Source organism: Molossus molossus, unplaced genomic scaffold, assembly GCF_014108415.1.
Source record: "Molossus molossus isolate mMolMol1 unplaced genomic scaffold, mMolMol1.p scaffold_m16_p_7, whole genome shotgun sequence".
Taxonomy (NCBI): domain Eukaryota; kingdom Metazoa; phylum Chordata; class Mammalia; order Chiroptera; family Molossidae; genus Molossus; species Molossus molossus.
In genome coordinates, this window is record NW_023425401.1 from 32,032,432 (window position 1) to 32,045,301 (window position 12,870).

Below are 12,870 nucleotides of genomic sequence, written 5' to 3' on the forward strand. Positions count from 1 at the left end.
CATCTTCAGTATCATTATCATTAAAATATTTGGCAGTTATCTACCATGCACTAAAAATAGCCCTTTCATTATCTCATTTAACCCTCAGTACAGCCCTGAGGGAGTAGGTATTGATATCATATCACTGCTAACATTGCACAGATGTGCAGTCACATACTTGGTGAGAGATGGTCCTCTATTTCTGATGCCAGAGGTGCCGGCACCCACTTCACTGAAAGCTACGACCATGAGGATCTTGTTATTTACTTTTTTCCCTAATGTATAGTTTTTTCCATTTTCTTCATACATTAGTTGGATTTCTGCTTTTAGACAAACCATTTAATGGCTTTTTAATGTGAATTGCAGACGTGTTCTTAAACTTGGCCTCTGTCCATTTGGCCTGTGTTTTTATTTACATTTTTAAATAGTCCATTACTAATATATATTGGAACTATTTTATGCTAAAATAATTACTGTTTTTATTGTTTCCATTATCCATAGGAAAAATGTTTAAGTCATAGATGAATAAAGCAAGAATAAATATTATTCACTAGGGATCCAAAACCAAGAAGCAGATATTTTCATTTTAGGTTATAACAATGACTATCTAAAAAGCTACTTCCACTGAAAGTACCAGAATACAGAAGAGATAAAACAAACTTGTTTTTTATTGTATTTATTAGGAATTTTATTTGGACAAAAGTAAATAAGCACATGCATTATTTGTCTTAGAAATACAAAAAATAATTTAAAAAATAAACTCTGGACTCTAAGCCATGAAGAATTCTATTTTACCTGATTATAAGTATATTGTGTATTTATTTATGGTGCTCTTATAATCATGTGTTGAGCTTAACAGTCTGGTTGAATATTAAGAGGTCAAGTCATTCAAAAGGGCTGAAATTGCAATTGAGCTATGCCACCACTAGGTGAATATAGGTCTGTGGGTGTGTGTGCGTGCGTGCGTGTGTGTGCGTACGGGCATGCATGGGTGTGTGTGTGTGTGTGTGTGTGTGTTAATTCCTTTTAATCTGAGATCCTGTTCAGTGACAATAAATATCCTTTTGCGTGTGTGTTTTTTACAAAACCTCCATTCTTTTACAACTGATAAATATGAACATGAATACCTGATACAGGGAGCAAGGAAAATAAAATACAAGCTGTAATATAGCATTTTTTTCTTGTGTATTGATTATATAATTGGTTAATGATAACTAATCTAAGGATGATCCTTTGTTCAGTTTCTGTCCTTTCTTGGAGTACAACCTCCCTAAGCTGGAAATGTCTACTTGGCAAAGCAGTGAGGAACTAACAGCACCCACCACCACACCACCCACATCCACCTTTCTTTGCTACTTGCAGTTTTCCTTACTGGGCACTAAGTCTTCAGTGCTGAACTAATAGTTTTAAGTGATAATCAAATATTGCTATGTGTTGAATGACAAAAAGCGTTCCTTCCCTTCCCTCTCAGCCCCAGATGGCTCCACCCACACACCATTCCAGAGATCCATGTACATGGAATGAACATGAACACATCTGGTGAGTCATCATGGCATAGTGATAGCCCAGGCACTGTTTTTAACCATCCCTCTGCCCACAACCAAGCAATTGTCAATACTGTTATTCCCCTGCTGCCCCCACCTGTACCTAAATATTTCTCAAAGTTATAGAGTTCTAAGGACATTGGGAAACAATCCCCTCTGCTTCTCCAATTACTGTCATCGATCTCATTCTAAACGACTATAATTAAGGCCTCCAATTATTCTCCTTGCTTCTAGGAGAGGCAAGCCTGTTACTCCCTCTTTAGTGCATTCTCACCATTTCAGAATGATGTTTCTAAAACATCTATGGGGTCACGTCAGTCCAGTGGTTTCCCAATGCCCCCTAGGATACAATTCAGGTTTCTTAACTTGGACTTCAAGGCCCTGCCTATCTTTCAAGATCCAGTTCTCACCATCTTCTTTCTAGTTCTTTATGCACTAGTTCAGTGGTTCTCAGTGTGGGCCCTGGATCAGCAGCATCAGCAGCATCAGCATTGGTGTGAACTTGTTAGAGATGCAAATCCTCAGGCCCTCACCCAAATAAAACAAATCAGAAACTCTAGGAATGGGATTCAGCAATCTGTGCTTTAACAAGGCCTCTAGGTGATTTTTGTCACCTGATTTGAGAAACTATTGCACTATTCATACCTCATTTTTATTCTAATTCCCTGGTACTTTGCAGGTACCCCATCTTCTTTCTATGGGCCTCACCACCCCTTCTTTTGCCTGATGAACTCCTGCTTCTCCTGGTCATACAGCCTGTTAAGTTCTTGCTGAATCAAATGATGTAATATGTTGGGTCCACCTTGAGGTGTGATCCCAACTAGAGTCACTGAAGGTCCAATAATATTGATGAGGGATCCTCTGAAGAGAGTTAAAGTGGAAGATTAATCTGGTGAGGTCCTTCCAGGTAAAGTGTGACCCCTAACCCTTTCCTGATTCACTTGGTACTTATACAGTGAAACATCAGGCTGGTTGGGCCTTGGTGCTCCCGCTGCTAAATACACTGAGCACAGGTGACTCCCAGTACACCACAGGCACCTAAATCTTGAGTGGGGGCAGGGGCTCTAGGAGGTAACTGAACAAAGGCTCAGACACTCACTATGTGGCTTCATTATTAGCTGCACCCTCACAGTAAAGTTGAGAATTTTACTTAAATTCGAGTATATCCTATTCCCCCAAACAATATAAATCACTGATCCTCTAGCTTTTTTCTCTCCCAAGCAGCATAGGACACATATCAATGACAGGTAGTTGTCTATGCCTTAGGTTAACATTTTTTAATGTTCTAAAATCCATGTCCTTTTTTAAAAAAAACAGCTTTATAAGCACATCTTCTTTTGATTTGCTATTCTTTCCCTCTACCACCATTTCTTTTCTTACAAGATTCACCAATGCCAATGATCTCTATAAACAAAAAATTGTGTGACTATAAACATAATAAGGACACATAGTTTGACATTTTCAGACATCATAGACAGTCATACAACAAAAACAAAGGCTCCCTCCATAGTCATTGAGCTCCTCAGACTCCATGACCCCAATTTTCCACTCATGTAACTACTCCTCAGTTTGTATTTAGATTGTGTTTATGTATATCATACACACACATAACATACAATTTTCCTACTTTTTATTCAATAGACTCAATTGGTAATGAGAAGATGAGCAGAGTGGGGGGAAATAAATATATGTTGAGAGAACAGGATTTACCTGGCCTGCAGTTACTAAGGAAAGAAGAGGTGGCCCCTGATCTATGGAATACATAAGTATAATACAAATACATAATTACGGTTCTAAACACAATGCCAGGCACATAGAAGGTGCTTCATTAGTGGCAGGCTTAGTTATTCATACCATAATTATGTATTCGTATTATAGTTATATATCACATAGATCAGGGGCCACCTCTTCTTTCCTCAGTATCTCCAGGCCTGGTAAGTCCTGTTCTCTCCTATTTTCTCATACATATTTCCTCAGTTGAACTCAGCAGAACTACTATTTCTTTCTGTTCCAGGTTGGGTAAATCCTGTTCTTTCAACACATACTGATTCAGCTGAACTTAACTGAACTCTTTCTTTCCGTTGGTAAATAAAAACAGATCATGCTAGAATATGCTACTTTGCTTTGCTCATATTCCTCAGCCTTCCCCATCCTCAGCCCCTCTCCCTCCAGCCTGGTCTTTATTAGGAGAGGGGGGTGGGCATTCTTCACCTGGCAGGAACTGAAGACCCAGAAGAAAGAAGGATCAAGGAGGCTTTTGAAAGTCTAACCTTCCCCCAAACTGTTTTTCCTCCCCCCCACTCTGCCCATCCTCCTATTACCTATTATTTTCCTCCTCCTCCTCCTCCTTCTTCCTCACTTTTCCTGATTTTTCTTTATCCCATCAAGGATGGGGGGTGGGGAGAGATGCTGATATTCACAAATCCACCCAGGCAACAAATTGACCTAGATGTCCACCACATTCAGCGTTAGGAAGCAGGACATGGGGCCCGGAGCCAAGATCCTGTGCCTGGAATCTTAGAGAAAAGTGAGTTACATCTCTTCGCTTGGATTATCCTGTCTTTGTTTGAGTCCTCCCATTGTCTTGGGAGCAATTCTCCTGCTCAGCTCACCTCACTTCTTGCCTTTTAGAAATCCGAAGTTGGGGCTCTGAACTCCGGTTCCCGGAGCTCCCTTTAGTTCGTATGAGGAGCTGAGTTGAAATTACGCAACTTCTAGAAGCAAACTCCCTCTAACCCCCCCTCCCCCCCCATGTGTTCTTAACAAAGCCGCCAAGAGAACGAGAACGAACGCCAGGCTTTTACCTGCAGTTCCCAGCTCCCTCTCTGGACTTTGAGCCTTCAGGCAAAAAAAAAAAAAAAAAAAAATCTCCTGCGAATCAATTTTGCCTTAAACCTCAGGCACAAAGGTAACCTAAAATCTGTTGCGTAAAGGTAGACTTGGGCTCCCCGCCCCCAAAGATGGCCTAGAACTTGGGCGATGAGGAGGGAGACGCGCACCGCTGCAGCCGCAGTTGCCAGGTCCCGGCAGCGCAACTCCCAGGTGGGCGGGGCGGGCGGGCGGGCAGGCCCGCGAGCCTTGCTGCCTGTTCCTTCAAGAGGGCTGTGCACCGGCTCTTTGCCACTGGATGCCCGGACCATGGGAAAGTTGGTGGTGCTGACTTTGCTCGGGGTCGGCTTGGCCCTAATCGGGGAGAGGTTTGTGGTGCTTAGGTGAGTTGGCATCTTGATGGGGCATCCTTGGCTCTCTTTCCTCTTCCCAGTTAGGTCAGGGTAGCCTGGTGCCGACTTCCTAGCCAGTGGGAATGAGCAGTTTGGGAACCTCACCCCTCAATCCCACCCAGCAAACTGATGTGGAACATGAGCGAATTGCTTGCCTTTCCTAAGACAGTAGGGCTGAAATGCCCTCCTTTATTTTCCGAAAGTCACCGGCCTGAATCCTCCTTCAAGGTGGCTTTCAGCATTCTGCTCCTGCAAAAACTCCTGCTAGGCCAAAGTGCCGTGGGGAGAGCTGGATTTGAGAGAGGGGAACAGACTACCAGATGGATGTCCGTGGCTGGCCCTGACATTTACCAGGGCCAGTTAAACATTGACAACCCATCCCCAATCAAGAGCTGTTTAGACAGGAGGAAAATGAGCTGAAACTTGCAGGTGCTAACTGGCATTTTGTAGGTATCAGACATTTTGAAATGGAAGATCTAGAGGTGATAGTCAGAAATATCTCAGGAAGAGTCCATACTGGGCTAGGAAGAAGAAATATTAGGTGACGCTACACACTTATGAGTGGATCCAAAACCTCTGCTTGCCTTCAGTTGTCTTTGGGGTGCTTTTATTTATTTCTATAGATAGAAACTGGAATTTCTTGAGGAACCTGTTGCCTTTTCGTAATAATACTTTCTAGTTCAACTTGAGTATGTTTATTGTAACATGTGCTCCCAGTGTGCCCAAGTGAGAGACTCATAAAAAATAATTAGTAGTAGTATAAAGTAGATCTAAGCTGCATTTTTTAAAAAGTGACAGTAAAATAAGTTCAATTGTGGAGTCTTCCTGAATATTACCTAATAAAAATTTAAACTTATCCCTGGTATTTAAAAGAATGTTTCAGCCCTGGCCAGTTTGGCTCAGCGGTGAGAGCGTCCGCCTGCAGTCCGGAGAGACCCGGGTTCAGTTCCCGCTAAGGGCATGTACCTCGGTTGCAGTTTGTCCCCGGCCCTGGTTGGTGGTGCGGGTGGCAGCCACTCGATGTGTCCCTTTCGCATCGATGTTTTCCTCTCTCTCTCTTACTCTCTCTCTCTCCCTCCCACTCTGTCTGTACAAAAAATGGAAAAATGTCCTCAAATGAGGATAAAAAAAAAAAAGAATGTTTCATCGCCCTGGCCGGTTTGGCTCAGCGGTTGGAGCGTCGGCTTGCGGTACACAGAGACCCGGGTTCAGTTCCCTCATGTACCTCGGTTGCAGTTTGTCCCCGGCCCTGGTTGGTCGTGCGGGTGGCAGCCACTCGATGTGTCCCTTCACATTGATGTTTCTCTCTCTCTCTCTTCCTCCCGCTCTATCTGAACAAAAATAAATAAATAAATAAAAGAATGTTTCATTGTGGAAACAAAGAATGTTTCATTGTGGAAACAAGAAGACTATATTGAAAGATAATGTGGTTGATTGTTTAGATTGTGGTCAGTTTGATAAATGGCAAAGTCAACATAAGCATTTTAAAATAACAAAGTTAAAGCAAAGGCTGTAGGGTTTGGTTATTAGGGGAATTTGAATTTGGGGAAAGCAGTTTGGTGAAAGGGGTGGGTCAAAAGGCTACGCCATAGCAGACTAAGGGGAGCCAGAATGCAGATTTATAATAGACAATACTTTATAAAATTAAAAACACAACCTGTACATTTAATAATACTGTGCAGTTACTCATATTATCAAATATTATCATTTATTTGGGCAGCAAAGTATTGTCCATGTATAATTGCATTTTAGCCTTTCAACAATAACTGGGTGAGGTTAGCTGATATAATATCCATGTTATGTGAATGAAAGTAAATAAAAGGAGTTGACTACTTACTTCTTATATTCCCCATAAATGATGAATGAGAGTTAATGAATATGCAGGTAATTAAAGACCACGTTTAGATATTGATCTTGGAAGCTGTGCATTGATCCGCGCCATGTTTTGTCTTCCACAGAGATAGAATGAATGCATTCCGAGAAGTGGAGTCAGTAGAGCCCCATGACTGCCACCTCATTGAGGGAATTGGTATGTATGTGACAGCCCCAAGAGGGACCAGCACAGTGTCTTGATCACTGTCCACCTGACTGAGGCTGCCAACTGGTTTAATCCCCTCTTACTTCTTAAACCCTCCATTTTACCCAAGCTACCTCATCCCAGGTTTCCAGGGGGTCTATTCAATTTCAAAACCAGCAGCTTTTTCTCAGTTTTCTTTCTCACTGTGTCTCTCTATCATTTGAAGAATGTCATTGACTACTCCTTGGACCATCCCTTGCCAAACTCTTCTCCTGTCCCTTCTGTGATATTTTACTCCCCTCTCTGTCTTCCCTATCTTTTCTTTTTTCTTCCTTCCGCTCCTTGATTTTTCTGGCGTCATTGCTACTTCCCTCAAAATGCATCTGCAAGTACCAGGAGGAACACCACTTAGCCCTTATCTTCACAGACCTCACAGCCGACTGAGATGTCTTTAAAGACATTAATTGAGCATCCATAGCTTGATCCCTAACCTCTCAAACGGCAGGCCTTATTTTCCAGTCTGAAACCCACTTTATTTGACTTTACATTTCTGGTATTTCCTCCCTTAAACCCACACCCACAACCAGCTCTTCTTCTAGACTTCTCTGATGCATGATACCCCATTCTCAAAGAGACTCAGTTCACGATCCAGGAACCATAGTTTCCCTTTGTCCCTTATTGTTCATGACACACGTTGACAGCAGCGCCCTTATACAGGGTTCATCTCATCTGCTAGTTATGCCAAGGCTCTTATTGGGGCTCCAAGCCTCCCATTTCCCCCGACACCCTTACTAGTAAAAAAAAAAAAACGTTCAGCTAGATTCTGTTCACTGTTCCGGGAATGCATTCTCTTCACTCTCTCACCTTTGCTTAAGACAGTCCCTCCACTGATTTCTTCATCTCCGCTTTCTGAAATCAGCTGCAAATTTCCCCTCTACCTCTAAAGTCTCACAGCACTCTGAACATCTGGGTCACTTATGACACCTGTCACTTTGTTTTATAGCTGGCAGTGTTTTTTTTTTCTCAGTTTCAGATTGCAAACTCCCCAGGGTCAAGGACTATGCTTATTTATCAATGTGTGACAGGATGACAGCATAGTTTATTGCGACAGGAGTTTGTAATATATCCAATCAGAAAGAATAAGAACCCCTTTTTAATTTGTTTTCTTTTTTTTTTCCTCCCAATTTCTAAAAAAGAGTTGCTTGGGCCCTGGCCGGTTTGGCTCAGCGGTTAGAGCGTCGGCCTGCGGTCCGGAGAGACCCGGGTTCGGTTCCCGCTAAGGGCACGTACCTCGGTTGCAGTTTGTCCCCGGCCCTGGTTGGTCGTGTGGGTGGCAGCCACTCGATGTGTCCCTTTCACGTCGATGTTTCTCTCTTTCTCTCTCTTCCTCTCTCCCTCCCACTCTACCTGAATAAAAAATGGAAAAAATGTCCTCGGGTGAGGATAAAAAAAAAAAAAAAGTCTCTTGCCCTGGCCAGTTTGGCTCAGCGGTTAGAGCATCAGCCTGCGGTCCGGAGAGACCCGGGTTCGGTTCCCGCTAAGGGCACGTACTTCGGTTGCAGTTTGTCCCCGGCCCTGGTTGGTCGTGCGGGTGGCAGCCACTCGATGTGTCCCTTCACGTCGATGTTTCTCTCTCTCTCTCCCTTCCTCTCTCTCCCTCCCACTCTATCTGTACAAAAAATGAAAATATATCCTCCGGTGAGGATAAAAAAAAATAAAATAAATAAAATAAAAATAAAGAAGAGTTGCTTGGGCCCTGGCCAGTTCAGCTCAGCAGTAGAGCATCGGCCTGCGGTCCAGAGAGACCCGGGTTCTGTTCCCACTAAGGGCATGTACCTTAGTTGCAGTTTGTCCCCGGCCCTAGTTGGGTCGTGCGGGTGGCAACCACTCGATGTGTCCCTTTCACGTCGATGTTTCTCTCTCTCTCTCTCTCTCTCTCTCTCTCTCTCTCTCTCTCCCTCCCCACTCTATCTGAACAAAAAATGGAAAAATGTCCTCGGGTGAGGATAAAAAAAAAAAAGAGTTGCTTGGTTCTTGTGCTCCCTGGTCTTAGAGGAGGTTTGTGCTGCTGGCTACAAGCAGAGAGAGCTGAAGGCAAACTCTTTCCTGACTTTTGTTTTCAATAGTCTGAGCTCTTGTAAGGGATTCTAATGGAGAAGAGATAGGAATGAGTGGGATTTTTTAATAATAGGAACCTTTGCCCCACTGCCTGATAGTATCCTGGGAAAGAAACAAGACCTGGGAAGAAATGGCTCCAAAGCATCTTCAGGGAGGCTGTGTTCTTTTTACTGTATGTCCCAGCCTGAGCCAAAGTCATGTGCCCATGCAGAATGTGGAAGTGGCAGAAATGTCTAAGTCAGCGATTTTCAACTGGTATATTGCATGAACTTTTAAAACATACAATGACTGACTATTTTTTTTTTTTATACAGATGTTTCTACTTTTCCCCTACTGATTGCCCTCTCCTCCTCCCTCCATGCCCTGTCCCCAGCTTTGTTGTCCATGTCCACTGTTCATGCATACATGCATATAACTTCTGTGGTTTATCTCTCCCCCACCACCCCCTCTTCTGGAGATTGTCAGTCTGTACCCTACTTCCACGTCTCTGGGACTACCCCATTCCTCAGACTGTTATGTTCATTATATTCCACAAATAAGTGAGATTATATGATACTTGTCTTTCTCTGTTTGGCTTGTTTCACTTAGGATAATACTTTCCAAATCCCTCCATGTCGTCTCAAAGGATAAGAGATCTTTCTTTCTTACAGCTGCATAATACTCCATTGTATATGTGTACCAAGCTTTTTTATCCATTCGTCTACTGATGGACATTTGGGCTGTTTCCAGATCTTAGCTATTGTAAATAGTGCTGCTACGAACATGGGGGTACATATATTCATTCTGATTGGTGTTTCAGGCTTCTTAGGGTATATTCCTAGAAGTGGGATCAATGGGTCAAATGGCAGTTCATTTTTAATTTTTTGAGGTAACACTGACCCGTCCCGCAGGTCGAGCAATGAGGACTCTAGAGGGGGAGTGAGGATGAGAAGGGACAAGAGACACGAGAAATGGAGACAAGACAGGAGTCTGATCAAGTCTCAACTTTATTGCAGATAGGTAACAGATTATATACTTGTGGGAAAAGTCAGGCAGGAAGGGAGGAAAAGGGTGCATGAGCAGAGAAAACAACTTTTAATCATCAAAGGCATTTACTGCTCCAACACTAACCAGGGGCCTTATCTCAGGAATACTCCTCAAGGCGATACTTCAAGGACCTTCAGGCAATAAACTGCAAGCAGGAAAACAAGTTCTGCACGTACAGCCAACTTATTCTTAAAGGGCCCTCGATTGACCCCAACATAACACCATATTGTTTTCCATACTGGCTGCACCAGTCTGCATTCCCACCAGCAGTGCACTAGAGTCCCCTTTTCTCCACACCCTCGCCAACACTTGTTATTTGATGATTTGTTGATGGTGGCCATTCTGACAGGTGTGAGGTGATACCTCATTGTTGTTTTAATTTGCATCTCTCTGATGAATAGTATGTTAAGCATTTCTTTATTTGTCTCTTAGCCATTTGTATGTCCTGTTTGGAGAGGTGTCTATTTAGTTCCTCTGTCCATTTTTTAATTGGGTTCTTTGTCTTCCTTTTGTTGAGTTGTATGAGCACTCTATATATATATATTGAAAATTAACCCCTTATCTGATGTATCATTGGCAATTATGCTCTCCCATACAGTGGGTTAGCTTTCCATTTTGGTGGTTGCTTCTTCTGCTGTGCAGAAGCTTTTTAGTTTGATGTAGTCCCATGTGTTCATTTTCTCCTTTGTTTGTGTTACCTTAGGTTATGTATCAGTGAAAATTCTGCTGAGTATGATGTCTGAAATTTTGTTGTGTATATTTTCTTCTAGAATTTTTATGGATTCATGAGTCACATTTAAGTCTTTAATCCATTTTGAGTTTATTCTTGCGTATAGTATAAGTTGATGGTCTAGTTTCATTTCTTTTTTTTTTTTTTGCATGTAGCTGTCCAATTTTCCAAACACCATTTATTAAAGAGGCTGTCTTTACTCCACCATATGCTCTTGCCCTCTTTGTCAAAGATTAATTGAGCATTTGCCTTGGGTCCATTTCTGGGTTCTCTGTTTTGTTCCACTGGTCTATTTGCCTGTTCTTGTGCCAGTACCAGGCTGCTTTTTTGTTTGTTTGTTTTGTTTTTAGTTTTATTTTTTTAAATTAAATATTTATTTAAAAAGATTTTTAAATCTTTATTTTTGAATGTATTACAGATGTTCCTCATTTTTCCCCCATTGACCCCCTCCCCCCCACTCCTGCCCCCCTCCTGCCTTTTCCCACACTGTTGTCTGTGTCCATTGGTTATGCATATAAGTTCTTTGATTTATTTCTTCCCACCCCCCAACCCGTTCCCTTTGAGGTTTGTCAGTCTAGCAATGAATTTGTGCTTCTTAATCCCTTCACCTTTTTCACCCATTCCCCCAACCCCCCTCCCAACTGGCAACCAACAAAATGTTCTCTGTATCTATGAGAATGTTTCTGCTCTACCTGTTCATTTTGTTTGTAGATTCCATTGTTGATAGATACGTATTCATTGCCATTTTGTTTGTTCATACATTTTATCTTTTTCTTCAAAAAGACCCTTCACCATTTCATATAATAATGGTTTGGTAGTGATGAACTCCTTTAACTTTTTCTTGTCTGGGAACGTTTTTATATGTCCATAGATTCTAAATGACAGCTTTGCAGGATAGAGTAATTTTGGTTGTAGGTTCTTGGTTTTCATCACTCTGAATATTTCTTGCCATTCCCTTCTGGCCTGCACAGTTTCTTTTGAGAAATCAGCTGACAGCCTAATGGGAACTCCCTTATAGGTAACTAGCTGCCTTTCTCTTGCTGCTTTTAAGATTCTCTCTTTGTCTTGAACCTTTTGGATTTTGATGATGATGTGTATTGGTGTGGGCCTCTTGGGGTTCATCTTGTTTGGGACTCTCTGTGCTTCCTGGACTTGTATGTCTGTTTCCTTCACCAAGTTAGGAAAGTTTTCTGCCATTATTGTTTCAAACAGGTTTTCGATTTCTTGTTCTCTCTCTTCTCCTTCCGGCACCGCCAAGATGCGAATGTTGGCATGCTTGAAGTTGTCCCAGAGGCTCCTTACACTATCCTCATTTTTTTTTTTTTTTATTTTATTTTTGCTGTTCTGATTGGGCATTTTTTGCTTCCTTATTTTCCAAATCGATGGTTTGCTCCTTGGATTGACATACTCTATTATTGAAGCTGTGTAAATTATTCTTTATTTCAGTTAATGCCTCCTTCAATTCTAACTGTGTATCCATGATTTCTAACTGGTCCTTTTTTAAGCTCTTGAGGCCCTCCCTAAGTTCACTGAGGTTCTCACTAAGTTCATTGAGCATCCTTATAAGCAGTATTTTGAACTCAGTATCTGTTAGGTTGCTTATCTCCCTTTCGCTTAGTTCTTTTATTGGGGTTTTGTTCTGTTCTTTCATTTGGGACCTGTTTGTTTGTATCCTCATTTTGGCTGCCTCCCTGTGTTTGTTTCTGTGTATTACTTAGTGAGAGGTATGGAGCTCGCTGAGACCCGATGCTGCTCGTTTGAAAGAATTTAGGAAAAACCTGAAGCAGGATCCAAGACAGGCCAATCCTATGGTTAAGCAAGTGGCCACAGCTTGGGTGGGCTTGAAAGTTGGGTGGGGCGGGGCCTCAGGGAGTCACCAGGGCGGGGCTACCAGTGTGAGCCAGGTTGCTGGAGTCCCAGATATGGCGACTGTCTGCTGCCCCAGGGAAGGGCTCACCAAAGGAACAAAGGCCTCTGACAGCATGTCTGTCCCCGAGAAAGCCCCTTCTCCAGCCCTCGCTCCAGTGCCAAACAGCTCAGTTCTTCCCTGTATGTCTCTGGTGCCCCTCGAGCTGCCTCCCCTCCAAGCTTAGAGGGAGAGAGTCTGATAAGTCCGTGCGCGGGCCCTTTAAGGAGCTGCCTGGGGCTCAAGCCGCTTCAGCCTCTCTGAGCCTCAGTTCCCGCTGGTTTTTCCAGCCAGAAGTTATGGGGACTTCTCTTCCTGGCACTGGAACC

At 42.8% G+C, this 12,870-nt stretch overlaps 1 protein-coding gene across 1 annotated transcript in view; it reads left to right on the forward strand.

The window, feature by feature from the left end:
- Nucleotides 1–4,605: 4,605 nt before the first annotated feature.
- The window catches only part of PON3 (paraoxonase 3), a 44,885-nt gene continuing 36,620 nt past the window's right edge, over nucleotides 4,606–12,870 (forward strand). Inside the window, exons 1-2 of the mRNA XM_036246660.1 lie at nucleotides 4,606–4,735; nucleotides 6,703–6,773. Of these exons, the coding sequence (XP_036102553.1) occupies nucleotides 4,662–4,735; nucleotides 6,703–6,773 (145 nt within the window). The 5' untranslated portion in view covers nucleotides 4,606–4,661. The remainder of the gene's footprint in view (nucleotides 4,736–6,702; nucleotides 6,774–12,870) is intronic.